Raw genomic sequence first — 19,189 nt, forward strand, 5'->3', positions numbered from 1 at the left:
CTGTGTTCCAAAGCTAGGAGGGCAGTTTGGTTTATCAGAAATTGGGAGAGGGGAAGTTGTCTGGACCCGTGAAGATGCAGTAGTTCTGTTTCCCTGTTGGGAGTCCTAGGTAGAGCATGTAGTAGGTGCTCCATAAATGGTGGTGGGATTGGATTGTGAGATGGTGGGAGCCTAGGATTACAAACTGAGAGCTGGAAAAGACTGAAGTTTTTTTTGGGAGAGAATCTCACACATACCCTTTATTCAGTGGAACTCTTGAGGTCCCTTCTAGGGGGACCCTAAGTTGGTGAGGCAGCAAGCAAGATGGCCTCTTACGCAGTCTTTTCCCCTATAGATAGTTATATCATTCTGTCACTTGTGGAAAGAATGCTGAATTTGGTGTCAGAGAACTTGGGTTCAAATCCTGTCTTTGCCACTTACTACGGTCTGTGATAGGTCCTTTCACCTGTATGGACCTAGGTTTCCTTATTTGTAAAAAGAGGAACTTGGATTAGATGACCTCGGAGGGCTTTTCCAAGGCTACTGAACTGGGATCCTCAGTTTTCTTTCTGAATTTCTGTATGCATTTTACCCTTCTGCTTCCGAAAAAAAGCACATTTTTTAGACAGTCTGCAACATCAGAGATGGTAATATTGAAACTCCTCTGTGAGGATGAATGGTGCGTGGGTATTTCCCCTCTTGGCAAAAATAGATCTCTCTCCTTCCTACACTTTAATCAGTCTGTTCCCTTTTCTGAGTATAAGGTGAGTGGGTCTGCCCTTCCCTTCTCACCTTTTCTCAGCCAGTCAGCCAATAAGCATTTGTTAATAATTATTACTTATGTGCTGGGCACCATAATGAGTTCTGCGGATAAGAAGAAGAAAGGCCCTTGAGAAACAGCAGGATTCTGTGGAAAGAACACTGGGTTTGGCATCCCGGATCTGTTCCCACTCTGTTAACCTTCTAGCTCTGTGGCTTTTGGCAGGTTCTTTTCCCCACACCATGCCTCAGTTTCCTCATCTTCTCCATGAAAGAGTTGACTTAGCCTGAGGGTTCTTAACTTTTTTTGTGTGTCCTGGATCCCTTTGGCAACCTGGTGAAGCCTGTGGGCCCTTTCTCAGGACAGTATTTTAAATGCATAGAGTAAAATATATAGGATTTAAAAGGAAACTGATTATAATAAAATAATGGATCAAAATGAGGTTTTAAAAAATGTTCACGGGCTCCAGGTTAAGAATCAACCTGTGGTATAGATGCTCTCTAAGGTCTCTTCCAGTTCTCAATCCTGTGATGTCCAGACGTGCTTGCTGAGTACAGGAGAATGATGAATGCTCCTTTTTAAGATCTAAAGATGACGAGATTGGGGTAGTCCTCAAGGAATCTCACAGAGGGCATAAACCCCCTGTGGCCTGTGGGTATGACTCGACCTAAAGGGAGAGTAGAATGTGAGAAATTTAAAGAGTGGTAGGGATGAACAGATTAATATGTAATATGATAATATATGTACATTGTGTCTATGTCACATTGCTTGCCTTCTTGGGAACAGGGGAGGGAGAGAACATGGATTGCAAAATGTCAGAAAGGGAATAAAACTTGTTATTGTCATGCAATCTGGAAAAGATAAAAATGAGAAAAAAATTTTAAAAGTGTTAGGGACAAAAGTTCTGTGCAACTGAGGAGGAAGGAGACATCTTGAGGGGCTGGGATGGGGGCAGGCGGGACCTTGAAAGGTACAGCTGGTGGTAGGAGGAGAAGGGTGCTTCTTTCCAGGAAAAGACAGAAGGGGATTGTGTTTTGGGGAGCAGTGCCTTTGTCCTCTTTGCTAGAGGTGGTAGAAATGTTTCTCTCAGGGAGATCTAGCCCCTGCACAGAACACTTCCACAAGAGCCCCATTTGAGAGTGCAAATATTTATGATGCTCATTTTATAGAGGAAAAACTTGAAGTTTAGATGGGTTAATCAGGGCTGAGATTCCAATCCAGCTTGTTCCAAGTACAGCCCTCTTTCTCTGTACCACTGCTGTGCCTCTGATCTCTGGGATTGTTCATTTCAATGGAAAAAATACTGGATATTTGAAGTTAGAGAACCTGGGTTTGAATTTTAGCCCTTCAAGATCGTAGCACTAGAACTTTGGGCAATCATTTCCTCATCTGAAATTCAGTTACCTAATACGTAAAATGAGAGAGTGGGGAGAGAAGAAGGACTATACTTGTTAGTCTCTAAAAGTCTTTTCCAGCCCCAAATCTGCCTTTTCACTCATTTATCTGCAGCCTATCTAATAGTATCATTTTCTCAAGTGATACTCTTTTGCTACAATATTAGTAAGGCTTTGGAACACAGTACCTTGTTCACAGTAGGTACTTAATAAAATTAGCTTTGATTTTATATTAATTGAATAGAATTTTAGTTTAATTTAAATTTAAAGTGTAATTGAATAGAAACCATATTGAATAAATATTAGCTGTTGATGGTGAGCTTTGGGGACCTATTTCCTCTGCATTCAGCGATGTGCCCTAGCCAGGTCACCCCAGCTCCTCAGCATTAGCATTCACACCTCAGAAAGCAGCAGATGCTACGAATCAGAATTTCATCTATTATTTAACTAATTGCTTAGATTTAGGAAAGTGATAGAGAAGATGTTAGTAAAGGAGATGCATGTTAAAAATGTGAGATTATGTACTCTTTGGAGGGTAGATGGGTAAGCAAGGCGCTGCTTCCTAGAATCTCTGGGAGGCTTTGCGAACTCTTTGATTCTTTTAAAATGTGTGAATGGTAAGGGGCCAGCCCTTTTGGGGTGGCTGGAGGATGCGCACGTCTTCGGAAGAGCCAGTCTGGGTTCACATCCCAGCTCCCCTCTTGGTGACCTTGTAACCTCTCTCATCCTTGGTCTTCATCTGTAATATGGGGAGTTTGGGTTAGCTGACCTTCCAGGTCTCTCCCACTTCTAATTTGGTGACTTAGGGTCTCCTAGCCCTGAATCCCAAGATCTTAGAGCATTGGAATTCTCTTAGAAAGAGAAAGGAAGTCTGGGTGGGAATCTTCTCCTTGGGTGAGGCCCGAGGGATCCTACCCCCCTTCCCCAGAAAGCAAGGATGCTGCTGCGGCTGCCATGGGCAGCCAAGGGGTGTGGAAGTGTCAGGGGGAGAGATTTGCATTATTGTTGCCCAGGCCTTGCCTTTCCTGGCACACTGAGTGATTGGGGCCTTCGGGGCCTCCAAAATAGGCACGTTTCCAGAGCACAAAAATTTGCCTAAAAAGCATCATTATTCCCCCCACCCCCACCACATGCTCGCATCTCCCCCAAGCAGCGTCAGGATTCACAGCCCTGGCTTACACAGCCACAAGTAAACTTTGGATGGGTCTGGAGGTAAGAAGGTGCCATTGTTCTGGTCTTTGGAAGACTGGAGCTCGCAGACTCGGGCCTGGGGGACACGGGGATCCACAGCCAGCTTCCCAAACCTCCTCCCGGGCCCCCGCTGTCTTCTTCTCTCCTGTGATCTCAGCAGGCCTTTTAGCTCTGTTGGGGCGTCCGGCCGTGGCCGTCCCCAGCACAGCTCCCGGGAGCCGTGGGTCTGCGTGCGTCGGTCCTCGGTGAAGGTGGCTTATTCTCTCTGATTAAGGGCTGTCTCCTTGCCTTGCAGGCCGCCCGCCGTGTCCCGGGGAGATCATGAAACGAGGCCGGCTCCCTAGCAGCAGCGAAGACTCTGATGACAACGGCAGTAAGTGGGGCTCGGTTGTGTTTGGAGATGACCGGGGTTTGGGTCTGTATAAAAATGCTTTCAATAGCCTCCGCGAGGTCCTGGCAGGCAGGGGATGGGCGCTGGGGCTCCTGGGGGACAGGGGGCTCTGCTGCCACCCAAGCTCTCCAGCCGGCCCGGAACGGACGCTCCTGCTCCCAGACACCCACATCTGCTTCTCCCGGAGGTCACCGCAGCATCCAGGCCGGCCTGATGAGGAGGGAGGAGGGAAAGGGTGATGACTCACCCAGGCGGAGAGGAAAACATGGAGGTAGGGCTCCTGCATTTTCAGGGAAGGATGCCGATGCTGGACTGGGATCAGGACGACCTCGGTTCAAATTCTGCCTCCCATAGGGACTCTGGGGGATTCTAAACAAGGAAATGAACCCGTCTCAGCCTCAGTTTCTTCTTCTTTAAAATGGTGCTAATCATCCTCCTGCTGTGGGCTTCCTAGAGTCTCTGGGAGGCTTTGCCAACTCTTTGATTCTTCTAAAATGTTTTGCTGTTGCTCTTTTTTAGGTGACTGCAAATTCCCCATAACTGCCCCCCTGACAGAACCTTCCTTTATAGCTGCTACGTCGTAAGACTTCAAGCACTCTATAAAGTGTCAGTCATTATGATGATGATTATGCCTCTCTTGACTTTAATCCAGTAACGTCTCACCTCTTTGGAACACAGCCAAGAACCACGAAGTCAGCAGGACCGTCTGTGGAGCAGGCAGACCAGAAAGTCTACCGAGCCGCCGGCTGACTCCCTCTCCCAAGAGCTTTGCTTTTAGTTTACGAGCAGTTCTAGCGCCTAAATCGGGTCGTGGTCGAGGCCTTAGGAGAGGTGTTTTCATTCATTCCAGTCTGTTTCAAGCCAGTGTAATGTGGAGGAGGTGGTGGGGCCAGAGCTGCTCCAGGTGGGCACATGGACTACAAGGGAGAATAGAGGGAAAAGATAAAAAGCAGACACAGAAACTTAAAAAAGGCGAAGAAGCAGCCGCCCAAGGCCGTCGGACGGAGAGACAAATGGCCCCGTACACCTCCAGCCCCCTGGGATGCAGAGTTTGTGTGGTTACCTAGTACGATAATGGCTTTTCTCTGGTGACCTGCCCCTGGGGCAATCATGTTGGGCTCTCGGTGGAGCACTTTGGGGGAACCCAATGCTTTCCCTGCTTTGTCTTATTTGAGCTTGGTTTGAAGTAGGGCCTGAGGGGGGTGTCCCCATTTTGCAGATGAACAAAGCGCACATTCCACCTCCTGGGATTTGAACTCGGGCCTTCTCTCGGTTTTCAAACCACATTTGTCCATCTTCTTTATCTCCTAAATCCTCAAGTCCAAACCCATTTGGCAGGCTTTGAGAGCCCTTGATAACTTCTCTCTGGCCTCCCTCATTTCCTATTGCTTGCCTGCAGAAACCTTCAATTCTTCCTCACTGTCCTTGGAAATTCCTGTCCTCTGTCCCCTTGTTGGGTGGAAATTGGGATCCGGCTAAAACCCAAGCTAACCCCAATGCTACTGATGAGTTCTTCTGCTTACTTAATCCCAATACACCGACACCCCAATTTGCACCCCTCCTTCCAGGCAGAGATTCCTCTCTGAACGTCTTCCCCCCTACTCTAGCCCTCAGCGGCGGTCTGACCGGAGGGGTTGCTGCCCCCGAATTTGGCCTTCTCTCTTCAGCAGCGGCCGATTTCCTTTTCCAGATGATAAGCTCTGAAAGGCAGGGCCGTGGCTTAGGCGGTGCTTGGCTCGTTAGTTTTTTCCCTCTTCTTCTCTGAAGTCTGAGTCTGATGCCGCAGCGTGGCATGGAGGGAGGCGGGGAGACCACCGCGAGCAGGGAGTCACCAAGAAAAGAGCGTACAAGTGGAGCCCCGGCCATGAGGACCACAAAACAGAAGCCTCCGCAGTTCTTCTTAAACGGGAAAGATTTCAAATCTAGGGATGGAAGGATCATAGATGAGTATTAGGAGGTCACGTCTAGGCCTTTCATTTTATAGATGGGGATGCCGAGACCCAGAGCGTGGCAGAAACTTTTCTAAGAGGGCACCCATAGTAATAATAACGGTTTACATTTTCAGGCTCTTTACGGCCATCATTCCACTTTATCTTCACAACAGCTCTGTGAGGGGGATGCTGTTATTGTGACCCATTTTACAGATGAGGAGACCGAACCTCTCCCAGCTCTCAGCCGCCTTCCTGACAAGTTGGAGACAGACGGATCATCTCCAAGTGAGGCTGAATCCAAACTGATTTGCTAATCTATGACAGTCATTTGTGTCCTCGAGAGAGTTAAAGGCCCTTACATTTTGTGAGTGTGCTCCTTATCTTCAGCAAATTTTTTGTCCCAGAGCGACTTTCCACACACAACCCAGCCCAGTCCCAGCCCAGCAGGCAGTGGGTGCGAGGGACGGTTTAGAGGCTCAGTGCCGCTGGTGGTGTGGGGAATGTCTTCAGAAACGGACCTAGGCCCAGATGTTTTCTAAGTTTTTGCAGGCACCACCATAAGTGTTTTTAGCTCATTGGCCACGCTAGGAAAACAAGCCCGGCGAGATTTATTTTCTTAGAACATGGCAGAAAAATGAAAGCGAGGGCCAGTCTGTGATCTCCACTGGTATCCAGGAGATTTAGTGGAAGGGCCTCCGGAGGCCGAGGAGACTCCGTGTGGAGGATTTACAGAAGCGTGCAGACAAGAGTCACTCCAGCTGAGGACGCCTGGATGGATGGCTTTTCAGCTCCTTGCAGGGAGTATTGCTCCCTTTGAGGAGATCACAGACCCATAGAAGTAACTTTAAAGAACTGGACTCTGACTTCTGGCAGCACTGGTGAATGGTTGCCTCCATGGGGGAAGTACAAACACATCTGTACATTGAGACATGGAGAACGCACTCCTTTGAGCATCTCTCGGAGCGGACTCAGAGGCATCGCTGCCGTTCCTGGACGTGGCACCCGTTCTGTTGTCAACTCCTTCAAGTCACCCGGAGGATTAACATGTTTCATTCTGAAACTGCCGGTTACCCATCACTACTGTCCTCATCCCTTTCCGTCAATTAGGGAAATAAGCCTTTTGTGCTTTCTTTTCTTAGAACATTTGATTGTTCTCAATTTTCCTAGGGAGAGCTTAGTAGGTATGCTGCTTTAAAGGGAGGGAGGTTTTTTTTTTTAAATCCTTGATGATATTTTATTTATAACTTAAAAAAACCCATTAGGATGATTTCATAGTCTACGGCCACCTTCCTTCCATAGAAATCCTACTTTGTAGCAGAAAAAAATTATAAGCAAAAGTCAATAAAAATGATGGAACACTTAGGATGCAACATTCCACCTCTGTGGTCCCTTCTGAGAAGATGGCTAGATGTCCTTCTCTGGGGCAACAAAGTAGATGCCCCTTGGTTGGGAATAGCTGAGCAAATTATGGTAAGAGGATTGACTTAAATGCACATTAAAAATAATTGTTCTTTAACCCCCTTCCTGCAAGTGGAGCGTTGCTAGATCCAAACCAAAGGGCTATACCTTCTTTGGAGAGAAAGCCTTTTCCATATCTGGATCTCAACCTTCCCTGTTCTACCTGGACCTCAACCTTCCCGGTTCTTTGGTTCTTTATTTCTTTATCTGGAGAAGCTGAGTTCATCAGAGGCTCTGCTTAATAAAATGTAGCCTTGTTTACTTTGGTAAAGAATAGAGCATGAAAGGGAAGGGAGAGGCAGCTCAAACCAGTCTAGTTTGTGACACTGGTGACTGGGATGGGGAGAGGGACCCTCAGGGGAAGGTGGGCAGTTTGGGGAACTACTCCTTGCAAGGTTTTAGTGGGGGCCCACCTTTTTTTTTTTTCCAATCCTTAAAGCCAACAAAATTTCCCAGATGCTTTCAAATTTCTTGTCAACCATTTTATCTCTTTTTCTTGATTTGCCAGTGCTTCTTTATCATGACAATAGCTCCAGGTACCTTCCTAGCTTCTCTTCCCAGTATTTACCCTTTTGTCCTTGGAAGGGGAGCTTTTGACTCCTAGAATTTTTTTTCTCCCTCTTCTTCCTCCTCCTCCCCCAGATAAACAGCTGTCTCCTTAGATCTGGGACACCTCAGAGGTCCTTTAGTCCAACCCCCTCCTGTTAGAGATGAGGAAACAGACAACTAGAATGATTTGTACCAGGTCATGTGAGACCTTTTGTGCTCCAGGATAGGAATAGGATTTGGACCCAGGTCCTCTGATTCCAAATCTCCAGTTAATTTATTTTTATTATTTTTTTCCTAAACCCTTACCTTCCATCTTAGAGCCAATACTGTGTATTGGTTCTAAGGTAGAAGAGTGGTAAAGGCTAGGCAATGGGAATTATTGTGATTCTTCCAGGATCACACACAAAAAAGTGTCTCAGGCCAGATTTGAACCCAGGACTTTTATTTATCCATTCCCAGTTGGCTCTGAAAATGAAGCTATTGCAATGGATTAAAGGAGACTTTGGTATTGTAGGGGGTTTTGATTAAATTTTCCCCCTTTTGCATCACTTTGGAGGAGTGATAAATTTACAGAGGATATGGTTCCTTAACTAGAATCTCTTTGAAGGCAGGTTTTTCTTTCTTTTTTCTCTACCCCCTTCCATTTTTGTATCTCCCTGAATACCTAGCATGACATTTGTTCTTTTTAAAAAAATTTTTTTAAATGGCATTTGTTCTTAATAGATACTCCATAAATGTTGTTTGAATTTAATTTCATACACACTGATAGGATTTGTAATCTATTTAGGCATCAGTGAGTAGAAATCTTGCCCCATACCCTTTGCCTGTAGGGAGACAATGAGTTACACTGGGAAGAACCCTCTTTGCCTTTGGACACTGGGTCTGGGCTCACATCCCCCAGTCTGGTCCTCACAATTCCTGGTTTGTCCTTACTTTCCTTCTCTGCAGATGAAGGCTTTGACCTGGATCATCTCTTAGATCTCCCTCCTGGCCGAAGGTAGATATCACCCCCAAAGGCCAGGCTACAGGAAGCTGTTGATGGGAATTCTTGGAGTTTCACTAGTCACCTTGCCTTTGCTTTGTTCATTTCTGACACTGATCGTCCTCTCCCTTCCCTGACCTGTTTACCTGGCTTCATCTCCCTTCCCTCCACTGACCCGAGGGACCAGCCATTGGGCACCTACTGTGTGCCATACCTGGGGACACAAAGATGACAACCAAACAGTCCCTGCCCTCAGGGAGCCCACATTCGATTGAATAAATGGCATCTGCCGTGCCAAGCGCAGGACGAGGTGATTTTGTGGTCATTTGCTAGCAGAGGATCAGGGAGGGACCCGAGCAGGAAGTGGCATTTAAGGGGAGCATTGAAGAAAACTAGCAATGCTAAGAGGCCGAAGTGAGTTTCCAAGGTTAGGCTATTCTTGGTGGTCAGAAAGAGGAGGAAGAAGGGTTGTAGATTTAGTGCAGTCTGCTCATTTTATAGATCCTTATCTAGAAACAGAGAGAGAGAGTTGAAGAGCTTCATTCAAGGCCACATACAGCATGCAGAAATCAGATTTTGAACCCAGGTCTTGGGATTCCAAAATTTTGTTTTATTGTGTGATATCCATAATTCTCTTCTCTTTCCTCCCCTAAGAACTATTGGTGAATATACAAGGGAATCTAAGCCAATGCCTTTCTTGGCTTCTTGACTTGCATTAACTAGGAAACACTGAACTTTGCCCTTTTTTTTAAAGGGAATTATTATGAAAGATTGTGTGAGGCTTTGGACTCAGAAGGATTGAGTGTAGACGTGGCTAGTGGGTGTCCACGAAGCCACAAAGCACCCAGCCTTGAGATTGTTTGCTATCAGACCTGTTGGGCAGCTTCAGTTTGGCAGGGGAAGGCAGTGCCTTCTTGTGCTCCAGCTGGATCTGGCACAGACGTGACAAAATCCATGAACTCATTTCCCAAGAAGAGGCCTATGGGGGTGGCTAGGCCTCTGCATCAGAAGGAAGAAGAGGAGGAGCTTAGAAAACATTTAGGATGTCAAAACATCCTCATTTCTTGTCTGTTCTCTTTGAATTCCTTTCTTATTTAAGACTCCAAGGATCTGCAAACCCCTCACGACTCACACCAATCTTCATCCCTCTTTGCCTGCTCATTCTGTGTGAGTCTCATCTATTTCTTAGACTTTTGTTTAAAAAGTTTTGAAGGTGCAAGTAAATTAACGCTATTAAACTAAATGACCTGAGCTTTTTTCACATTTGGGGAGAGCTGATGCAGGTGCTTGAGTCAGTGGATGTGAGTCCAAATACAACCTCTAATGCTTAATAGGTTTGTGATTTTAATTCAAGGCCTTGACTTCTGTGATGCTTAAGGCCCTCATTTGTAAAATGGGGAAGGAGGGTCAGGCTAGGTGGCCTCTCACGCCACCTCCAGGGCTAGATCTTTGGTCCTATGAAAATATCACACTCCAAAAGTCATTAGGTGTGGATTTCATTGGGTATCACTATAATTTATTTCCTATTTCTCTTCTTTGATGTAGTTCTTAAAATGGGTTGATAGAGAAGGAATTTGGAGAATAGTTCTTTGTTCCTAAGTTAATTGTGTGACATTTAGAAAGGAACATCATCTCTCTTAGTTTCTTCATATGGAAAATAAAACGGTTCAGTGTATAGGATCTCTTAGGTCCTTTCTAGCTCTCACCTTCCATGCAGCAGGCATTTATTAGATACTTACCATGTACAAGTCCTGGTGCATACATACAAAGACAAACAAAAGAGCCCTTGCCCTCAGGAAGCTTATAGTCGGTCTCAGTAGAACATCCCATGAGATTATAAATAGGAAATAAGTAGAATGATAATAATAACCAATGTTTATGACCTTTTTAAAGCATTTACTTGTTTGTGACATTAGCTTTACGGGGGTAGATATTACAGGTTTGTTGTCATCATTTTACAGGGGAGGAAACTGAGTCAGAATTTAAGACACATAGCTAGAAATTGTCAAGGGTTGGATTTGAACTCGACCTTCTCTTGATTCCAAGTGTAGCGCTCTATCCCCTATACCAGAATCTGTGTCAGACTTGCCACTCACAGACTGCATACTGCCAGCCAAAATTGAGTGTGGCCTGAACTAGATTAAACTGTAATTGGGAAATTAAGTAAAACAAGTAAAAATGCCATGCAACCTAGATAATGTGAACGTGTGGTTATCTAAGACAACATGGGACTATTCAAGTTTGACATCATGGCCTTACATGATGCCTAAATTTGCCTTCTTTCTGAATGGAATCTTATCATAATAACATAATATAATGTACTCCATTCACATGGAGGAAATTAAAAAAGTAGTTTTTGGAATTTATCATTTCACAGGTAAAGAAAGGGTCTCTCTTTGCTATTTTTGAGCGCCAATACTCTAGTGCCGCCACCTTGGGCTAGATGATCCCAGACTCACTAGGTTGGGTGTGTGGGAGGGTGGGCAAGTGGCAGGTTAACAGCTCTTTGCCACTTATTCCTTACATGACCTGCCTTTGCTAAGTTAGTCACTTTCCTCTTAGATTTCTCATGTATAAACCGAAGGAGTTGGACTAGGTGATCCCCAGCCTGAAATCTTGGAGTTTTGCAAACTCACTGCTTACAAGTTGCTTATGCCCTCAGCTGCCTAAATCCACAACTCTCCCCTGGGCTCTAGTTTCCCACGGGAGCATCTAACACAACCCCAGGGAAGTACATAGAGAGGAGTTCCCAGGGTTGGGAGGCCACATAATGCCCAATTCATCGCCAATTCACGCTGAGGATCTTTCTGTGTCACAGACTCGGGGCAGGAAAGCATGGCGGTCTTTGACATTATATTTATATATAAAAATATACATTTACATTCAGATTTGTCCCTGGGACGTCAGAGCTAGGCCGTCATATAGCCAACTTTGCCACAAACAGTGATAGCCCAGTTTCAGGCATCTGTACCCAACTCTCCGAGTCCCTCGCTCGCCTCCTGGCAGTTAGAAGTGCCTTATGGCTGGTGTGCTGATCTCCTAAGTCGGTTGTCATCATCGAATGTCAGTACTCTGCAGGCAGAGCCAAGATGCGAAGCCAACCTTGCTTCCCCATCTTAACCTGAGATTTAGAAGGAACAAGTGGCTGGTGATGTGGCCGAGGCGAAGTCCAGGACTCCAAGGCCTGGGACAGTTGTAACACCCGGCCGAGGTTCATTCGATCTCTTGACACAACCCTGACGTTGGACCGCCAGGCATGTTGTTGGGGTTTGGGGGTTTGGGATTGTGTGTTTTTAGTTCCAGCGAATCAAAATTAATTTTGTGTTGAAAATGTTTTGAGAATTTCCTGACAGCCTGTGAGATAATTAGAGGCACTGTCATAGAAGCAGCGCTGGGGAATCACCACGGTGTATCCACAGTGCAAAGATGCTTATTTAGGGTGGGATCTGTCTCTAGCCCCGTTTGTGTGTGTGTGTCTGTCTGTGTGTGAAGATGTGTGTTTTGTTGCCATACTCATCTGCTGTGTCTGAATATAGTCCTTCTGGCTCTTTTTGCGTTTAACTCATCTCTTGTTCTCAGGCTGCAGCGATTCTGAGGGGTAGAAGATATTTCTCATCTCTTCTAAAAAAGGGAATTTTTCAAGAAAAGTTAGGGACCGCTGCTTAAGAGGCTAGTGCCAGTCATCTTCTGTGCCACTCCAGCTGCCTTTATCCCCAAATATCCATTCCATACAGCTTGCCTGTGCCCTTTCCTCCTTTTCTTGTATTTCCCCAAGGTAAAACTTCCAAAGGGTATTTGCTTTTCTTTGTGTTTCAGTCGACCTTTGAGTTATCTACATTCATCCACATGGGTGTAATGAGCTTTAGAGACCCTCTAGTTCCACTTCATCATTTTATTCAGAAGGAAGAGATCCAGAGAGGTAGAAACAGTAAGTAGTGGTGATGAGATTTGAACTTGACTTAGTCAATCTGCCTAAGTTTCTAGTTCTCTTTCCATCATGCTAGCTTTTATCTCTCTCAAAGAAGAAATATAAATTTCGTTTTGCTTCAGAATGCTAAAAAACAGATTTTTTGGAAGAATTTTAGAACTGGTCAATGATTTTAGAAATCAAATGGTAATTGCAGCTTCAGTCATATATGGAGAAAATCTTAATTTTCCAGTCGACAGAAAAGACCCATCAAATGGCCACCAAAGATTTGATGATCATTTATTTCCAGGTAGATGGGACAAGGAAGGGATAGGGCAATGTATATTTCCTAAATGCTGAACTTGGATGCTGAGGAGACTTTTGGAATCCTGGTTTCTGGTTCCACTTGGCAGGATCACATCTTTGGCATTTTCCCACTTTTTGGGATACTTTGCTCTTTCATATCCTGGACCCTGGAGCCTGAGTGTTGATAAGTTGTCTTGTTTCGCTGGCAGAGTGGTTTTTTAAACATTTCTTTGCATGTTGGGCTGATCATTTCACTGAGGGTTTCTGCCCTCTTTTGAGCCCCACTTTTCATTATTTTGAGGGAAACACACAAATGACTGCTTAGGTCAGTGTTAAGGAACATGGGGAGGACCCGGTTTGGGGGAAGTGAGGAACGTGGGGAAGATTGCTTTGAGAACGACTTAAGCCAGGGTAGAGAGGGCTCAGGGTAGGCAAAAAAAAAAAGGTGATATTAAGATAGTCCATCCATGAGTGGTATAAGTTAAAATTCTAAGCTCCTAAAGAAAACCATTCCAAAGGGACACTCTTTAGCTTCCATAATGTCTAACAATTCTGTAGTGCATTAAAGGTTTTGCAGAGAACATGTCAAATAGGATCTCATTGGATCTTTACAACAACTCTGAGGTAGGTGTGATTATTATCCCCATTTTATAGAGGCAGAGATTAAGGAAAATGGAAGCAAGACAAATCATTTGGCCAGGGTCACCTCTCCTTGTATTTGAACTCAGATCTTCTTGACTCTGGTTCCAGTTCTCAATCCATGGTGCCACCTGGTGGCCAGGAGCATTTTCTACAGTCTGCGTCTTTCCCAGGTTCCTGGGCTTTGTAGGAGCTTATATCATTCAACTATTTCAGTGGGGTCATTCATTCATTCATTCATCTTTGGGCTCCTCTCCCAAACTGGCCTAGATCATAACCTGTCTGGGACTCCTCTTCCTGGGGACTCTCGGCCACAGAAGACTTACCCATGCGGATTCCCGCGGTGTCATGGAAAGCAGGTTGGATTTGGAGGCAGAAGACCAGGGTCTGAGACTCAGCTTAGCTCCTTATGGCCGGTGTGACCTCAGGCAAATTGAGGAAGTGGCCTCCGGGCTAGATTCTCCATCTAGAAATTGGGGAGATGGGACTTAGCCTCTGAGTGCTCAGGGGAGAAGATGGAGATGTGACCCTACAGAACAGGGAGGGAGCAATACAAAAAAGGGGCTTCCGGACGGCCAGGCCAGGCAGGGAAGCAGAGAAAGTGTTTTAAAAGGCCACCGTCCCAAAGGGTGGCCATTTGTTATATTCAGAGCTTTACAGAGTCTCCAGGAATGGGTCTGTGGTGGCCTGTTCTAGCAAAAGCCAAGTTTTTATTTTTATTCTGTTTGGATTTTATATTTTGGGGATAGGCCGAGGATAATAATTCTTGCTACAGTTGCATGTAGTGATATAGTGCCCTGAAAAGGTTTCATTCAAGTCAAATAAAGTATTTTTTTCCACCTCACTAAGCGAAATGGAGGTATTAGCTGAAAGGCAGCGGGGTATCTTGGGAGGTGCACCGGGGCGGACCTCGGTCCGAGGGCTCGGACTTTAACCCTCCCTTTGCAGCTTGCCAGGGCTTTGGTGGCTTTTGTCAATGGCTGGGGCTAGCCCTCTCTGCTTTTCACGGATACCTTCGATCCCAAGAGGATGTGGGCTCCTGGGAGCCCGGAACGGTTTTTTATTTCTTTCCTTTTTAACATTCATATCTTTGGCACCCCTCTTTCACCTGCCCTCTGTGATGCGTTGCCCAAGTCTTTATTTTGACCGCTGGCCGGGGTGACGTCTGTCACTCTCAATTCGGTAAGTGACCGAGTTAGACGCCGGAGAGGGAGGAGAGCCACCTGTGCACGAGGAGATGCTCTGCCTTGAGGGAGGTCGGGAGGAGAGCGAACTCACCGGCATTTATCCTCACCTCTCCCTGTCGGGGAGCTAGACGGGAGCGCCGTCCTGCTGGGCAGCTCAGGGGCAGCTGGAGAGGGGCCACACAGAATGCAGGCACGCCTGGGGGGAGTCCTGGAGCAATGACGGAAGGAGCGCTGCTTCTGGAAGCTGACAGTGTGAAACGGGGGCCCTCGAGCAGGGGCACTTACTCGAGCCGGGTTTGCCTTCCCCCAGTTGCAAAGTGAGCAGGCGGCGCGCTAGGGAGACCTTGGGAGACCTCGGGCTTCCGTCCAGTTTTCTTCTCCGCTCCTACGGCCTTCTAGGCACGGAGATATATAGGGAGGGATGCAGAGATGTGGATGTGTGTGTTTGTTGAATACACTCTATCCTGGGAAATCTCCCTTCTCCAGAGGTCTGTGGATCTCATACTGGAGATAACAGCTGTGTGATGTCTATGTATATGGAGAGTGTCTGTATAGAATATTTATATAGAAAGTATGTGGAGTTATAGATTATGTATATGTGTAGACGACCTATAGAGAGAATTTATATAGATTATATATGGAATATATAGAGCATTTATATAGATTATCTGTGTATGTATAGAGTATATGTATAGATTATCTATAAAGTATGTAGATTACATATATAGAATATGTATATAGAGTATATACATAGATTATATATAGGGAACATGTATAGATTATATATTGAGTATATATGTAGAGTATGTGTGTAGAGAGAATTTATAGATTATCTGTCTATATATAGAGAGAGTATATGTATGTAGAAAAATATATACTTTCTATATACATATACTCTCTTATGTATATGTATGTATATAGAAAGTATATATTTTTCTACATACATATACTCTCTCTATATAGATATAATATATATATATATAATCTGTATAGAGAGTATATGTATATATAATATCATATAATAGCTATATATAATATGTATTGTACTATAGACACACTATAAATATATAATAGAGAGATATATATATATATATATATACCTATACACTATATACTGTCTATACATGCATATATGCAACTATACACATATAAGATGGACACATTAAAGTTTATTTATTTATTTATTAAAAATTTAAACCCTTACCTTCCTTCTTAGAATCAATACTGGGTATTGGTTCCAAGGCAGAAGAGTGGTAAGGGGTAGGCAGTGGGGGTTAAGTGACTTGCCCAGGGTCACCCAGCTGGGAAGGGTCTGAGGCCACATTTGAACCCAGGACCTCCCGTCTCTAGGCCTGGTTCTCCATCCACTGAGCTACCCAGCTGCCCCTAACCCTTTAAAGTTTTAAACCCCACGAAGACTTTGGAATACGCTGTATACTTATTGAATTGCATTGTATCTTAGGAAACTTGTTTTGGAAATAGAAACGTTGTACAGTTCCCTTCTCAGAGTCCAGACTGAAGTGCCTCCTAGGCCCTCCTCTCCCGGTCCCTTCAGTTAGGAAGCCGAGAGCGCGGCTCATGGTGGGCCCGTGGAGATCTCCGCTGGCCCGACAGCGGGGCCGGCTCGTAGGGTGAACTGGAGCGGGGAGGAAAGGTGTCCTTGACCCGGGGTCCGGAAGAGGTGGCCTGAGGATCCTGCAGAGGGGCTTTATGGAGGATGAGCGGTTGGTCCAGTTTTTCATTGCTTCCATTTGGATTTTTATACCTTCAGGCCTCTCTACGACTTGGTCCCAGCAGTCCAGATCACGACACAGGAGAAACTCATGTTCCAGACATGAAGACCGCAAGCCCTCCGAGGTATTTCCTGAATTGCATCAGATTTTGCAGCCTCTGGGAAGTACACACGCACACGCGCACACACACACATACACACACGCACACCGTGCACACGCACACAGACCTGGTTGTTGAGTGCATTTCTTCCTAATTCTATTCTCTTTCCTTTCCTGCTCCGTCTCAGCTGGCACCCAGCAACTTTCCCTCTGGCCAGGAGATCAGGGATTTCAGCAGCTGCTACAGTCACTGCCAGCCTCAAGTTAGTTTTAGCCCTGACTTTTTGGCTTCTTTGGCACCAACCCAATGTCATTTTGAACAGTTTTTGTTTTGGGAATTGTTTTTGAGGTTCTCTCTCTTCCCCTTCCCATCCTCTGACCCCCTCCCACGTCCCCCTTCCTGTCTCCCTTCCCTTCCTGGTAAATACTGGTTTGTAGGTGCATTCCATAGCCCCTCACTGCTGCTGGCCTGGATGTTTGCTAAGGACTTACCTGTCCATCTAGCAATCTGCTATTTTGCAGTGCTTTGAGGAATGTAAACCAAGGAAGGAAACGGGCCTTGATCTTCGGCATTTTTCAAAGTGAGCCTCTTTGTGCCCGAGGGACACGGGGGCAGATTCCTTGAAAAGTCTTCCAGTTTCCTCTAAACAGCTCAAAGGCGACGGCAACCACTGAGTGACCGGGATGGGAAGGCAGATTTCTTGGAGGAAGGCTTAGTTTTTCTCCAGCTTGCCCTGCCACTCCAAGGACTTCAGAGGGAAGTGCTAGGGAGACTCGGGGGGCTGGAATATCAAGATGATAGTGCATTCTCCTAGAAAACGGTAATTATGGAAAAAACATGGAAAGGGTCAGCTGGATGACTCAGGGGTGGAGAGCCAGGCCTGGACATGGGAGGTCCTGGATTCAAATCCGGCCTCAGACCCTTCCCAGCTGTGTGACCCTGGGCAAGTCACTTAACCCCCATTACATTTCCCTTACTGCTCTTCTGCTTTGGAACCATTACACAGTATTGATTCTAAGTTGGAAGGTAAGGGTATAAAAATGAAAAAAAAAAGTGGGCAAGTCACTTAGGCCCCATTGCCTAGCCCTTAACCTTCTCATGTCTTAGAACCAGTGCACAGTATTGATTCTAAGATGGAAGGTGAGGGTTTAACAAAAAAAGGACAGATGTGAAAAAAAGGAAGAAAACCATTATTTTGGGAGCATCTGGGTCCTTGGAAGAGGGATCCAAAGGGCATTAAGCCTTCGTGTTCCCATCACTCATTGGTTTTGGCCTGTGGTTCCAGTGCGGCCCTCCGGGGTCCCTTTCCTTCCTCTTGTTCTGAATCCTTTCTAGTGCTTATGGTTGTGTCTCTTTCCTTCCTTCTTTCCATCCTCCTTTTCCTTAACTGTTGCCCCAGACCTCACTCCTCCTGTTTGTTTTATTTTACTGGAAAATAAGGGGGAATGAATGAGTTAGCTTTTGATGGGTTGAAATTCCAGTGCCCCAGGGGCTGTACCTTTAGGACATGGCATGACTCCTCCTGCTGGAGAGTGTGAAAAAATGTGGTGTGGGGCTCCAGGGTCAAGCAGCCTGCCAGGGGACCTACGGCCCTTGGCAAAACCCTTCTCTGTGGGCTAGTTTTTCATCAAAATGCAATTATGCGACTGGTTCCTTCCCAGTTAAGTCCTTCCCTTAAACGCTGCCCTTTGAAAATACTGATGCTGCCCGCTCATGAGCCCGGGGCCGGCTCTTCCCTCTCGGTGCCGCCACCTCCCCGACCTGCCCTTTGTGGGTGCGGGGACTGTAGGGGCGGAGGTGGCCTCCTTCATTCTTCTCTTTTGTTTTCCTGCCTTCCTTTAGCCAAACGCCTCCTTCCCCTGAGCTGGGGTCTATCGTGAGTCCGCAGGACTTACAGAAAACATAGATTTCTGCCTGGCGATGGCTGGAGCTGGGAGCTGGGAACCGTCCATCAGCTGCTCGGTGGGGCTAGGGCGAGCTCAGGGAGCTGCCTACTGCACTGGGGGCATGTGCGCTGCTTCCTCTAGCTGTTCCCTCGCCCTGTGATGCTTCTGTAGACAGCTGTTGGCTGCTCCTCAGTCTGTGGGCATTCTGGGAGTGAGTGGTAGCGTTGGGGCGGGAGGGGGGACCTGTTTTGTCGTCACCCTTGTTGTTTTCTGGAATGCTGCCTTAAACTTTTATTATGGTGATCTTGGTTTGCTCTGGGACAAAATGAGTCCTTGGAGAGGGTCAGCTCTGGAGCCCTGTGCATGTACCCAACATGGACTTAGAGGAGCCCGAGAGAGAGACAGAGACAGAGAGAGAGAGAGAGAGAGAGAGAGAGAGAGAGAGGGAGAGAGATGGAAGGAGGGAGGAGGGAGAGGGAGAGAGAGAGACAGAAAGAGAGAGGGAGAGAGAGAGAGACAGAGAGAGAGAGAGAGGGAGAGAGAGGGAGAGAGAGAGAGAGAGAGAGAGAGAGAGAGAGAGAGAGAGAGAGAGAGAGAGAGAGAGAGAGAGAAAGAGAGAGAGAGAGAGAGAGAGAGAGAGAGAGAGAGAGGGAGGGAGAGAGACAGAGAGAGAGAGAGAGAGAGAGAGAGAGAGAGAGAGAGAGAGAGGGAGGGAGAGAGACAGAGAGAGACAGAGAGAGAGAGAGAGGGAGAGAGAGGGAGAGAGACAGAGAGAGAGAGAGAGGGAGAGAGAGAG

General features: G+C 46.2%; 1 protein-coding gene across 5 annotated transcripts in view; it reads left to right on the forward strand.

Annotated features, from left to right (window-relative positions):
• Nucleotides 1-19,189, forward strand: part of JADE1 (jade family PHD finger 1) — a 90,149-nt gene that overhangs the window by 24,547 nt on the left and 46,413 nt on the right. For 3 of the 5 annotated variants that reach the window (XM_007496355.3, XM_056802699.1, XM_056802700.1), the window contains exons 2-3: nucleotides 3,620-3,697; nucleotides 16,446-16,531. In XM_007496355.3, coding sequence (XP_007496417.1) covers nucleotides 3,646-3,697; nucleotides 16,446-16,531 — 138 coding nt within the window. In that variant the 5' untranslated portion in view covers nucleotides 3,620-3,645. Of the gene's footprint in view, nucleotides 1-3,619; nucleotides 3,698-16,445; nucleotides 16,532-16,694; nucleotides 16,770-19,189 lie in introns of all 5 variants that reach the window. The other 2 variants (XM_007496353.3, XM_007496354.3) reach the window with 1 other exon arrangement.

This window comes from Monodelphis domestica, chromosome 6, assembly GCF_027887165.1.
Source record: "Monodelphis domestica isolate mMonDom1 chromosome 6, mMonDom1.pri, whole genome shotgun sequence".
In the NCBI taxonomy this organism is placed as follows: Eukaryota; Metazoa; Chordata; class Mammalia; order Didelphimorphia; family Didelphidae; genus Monodelphis; species Monodelphis domestica.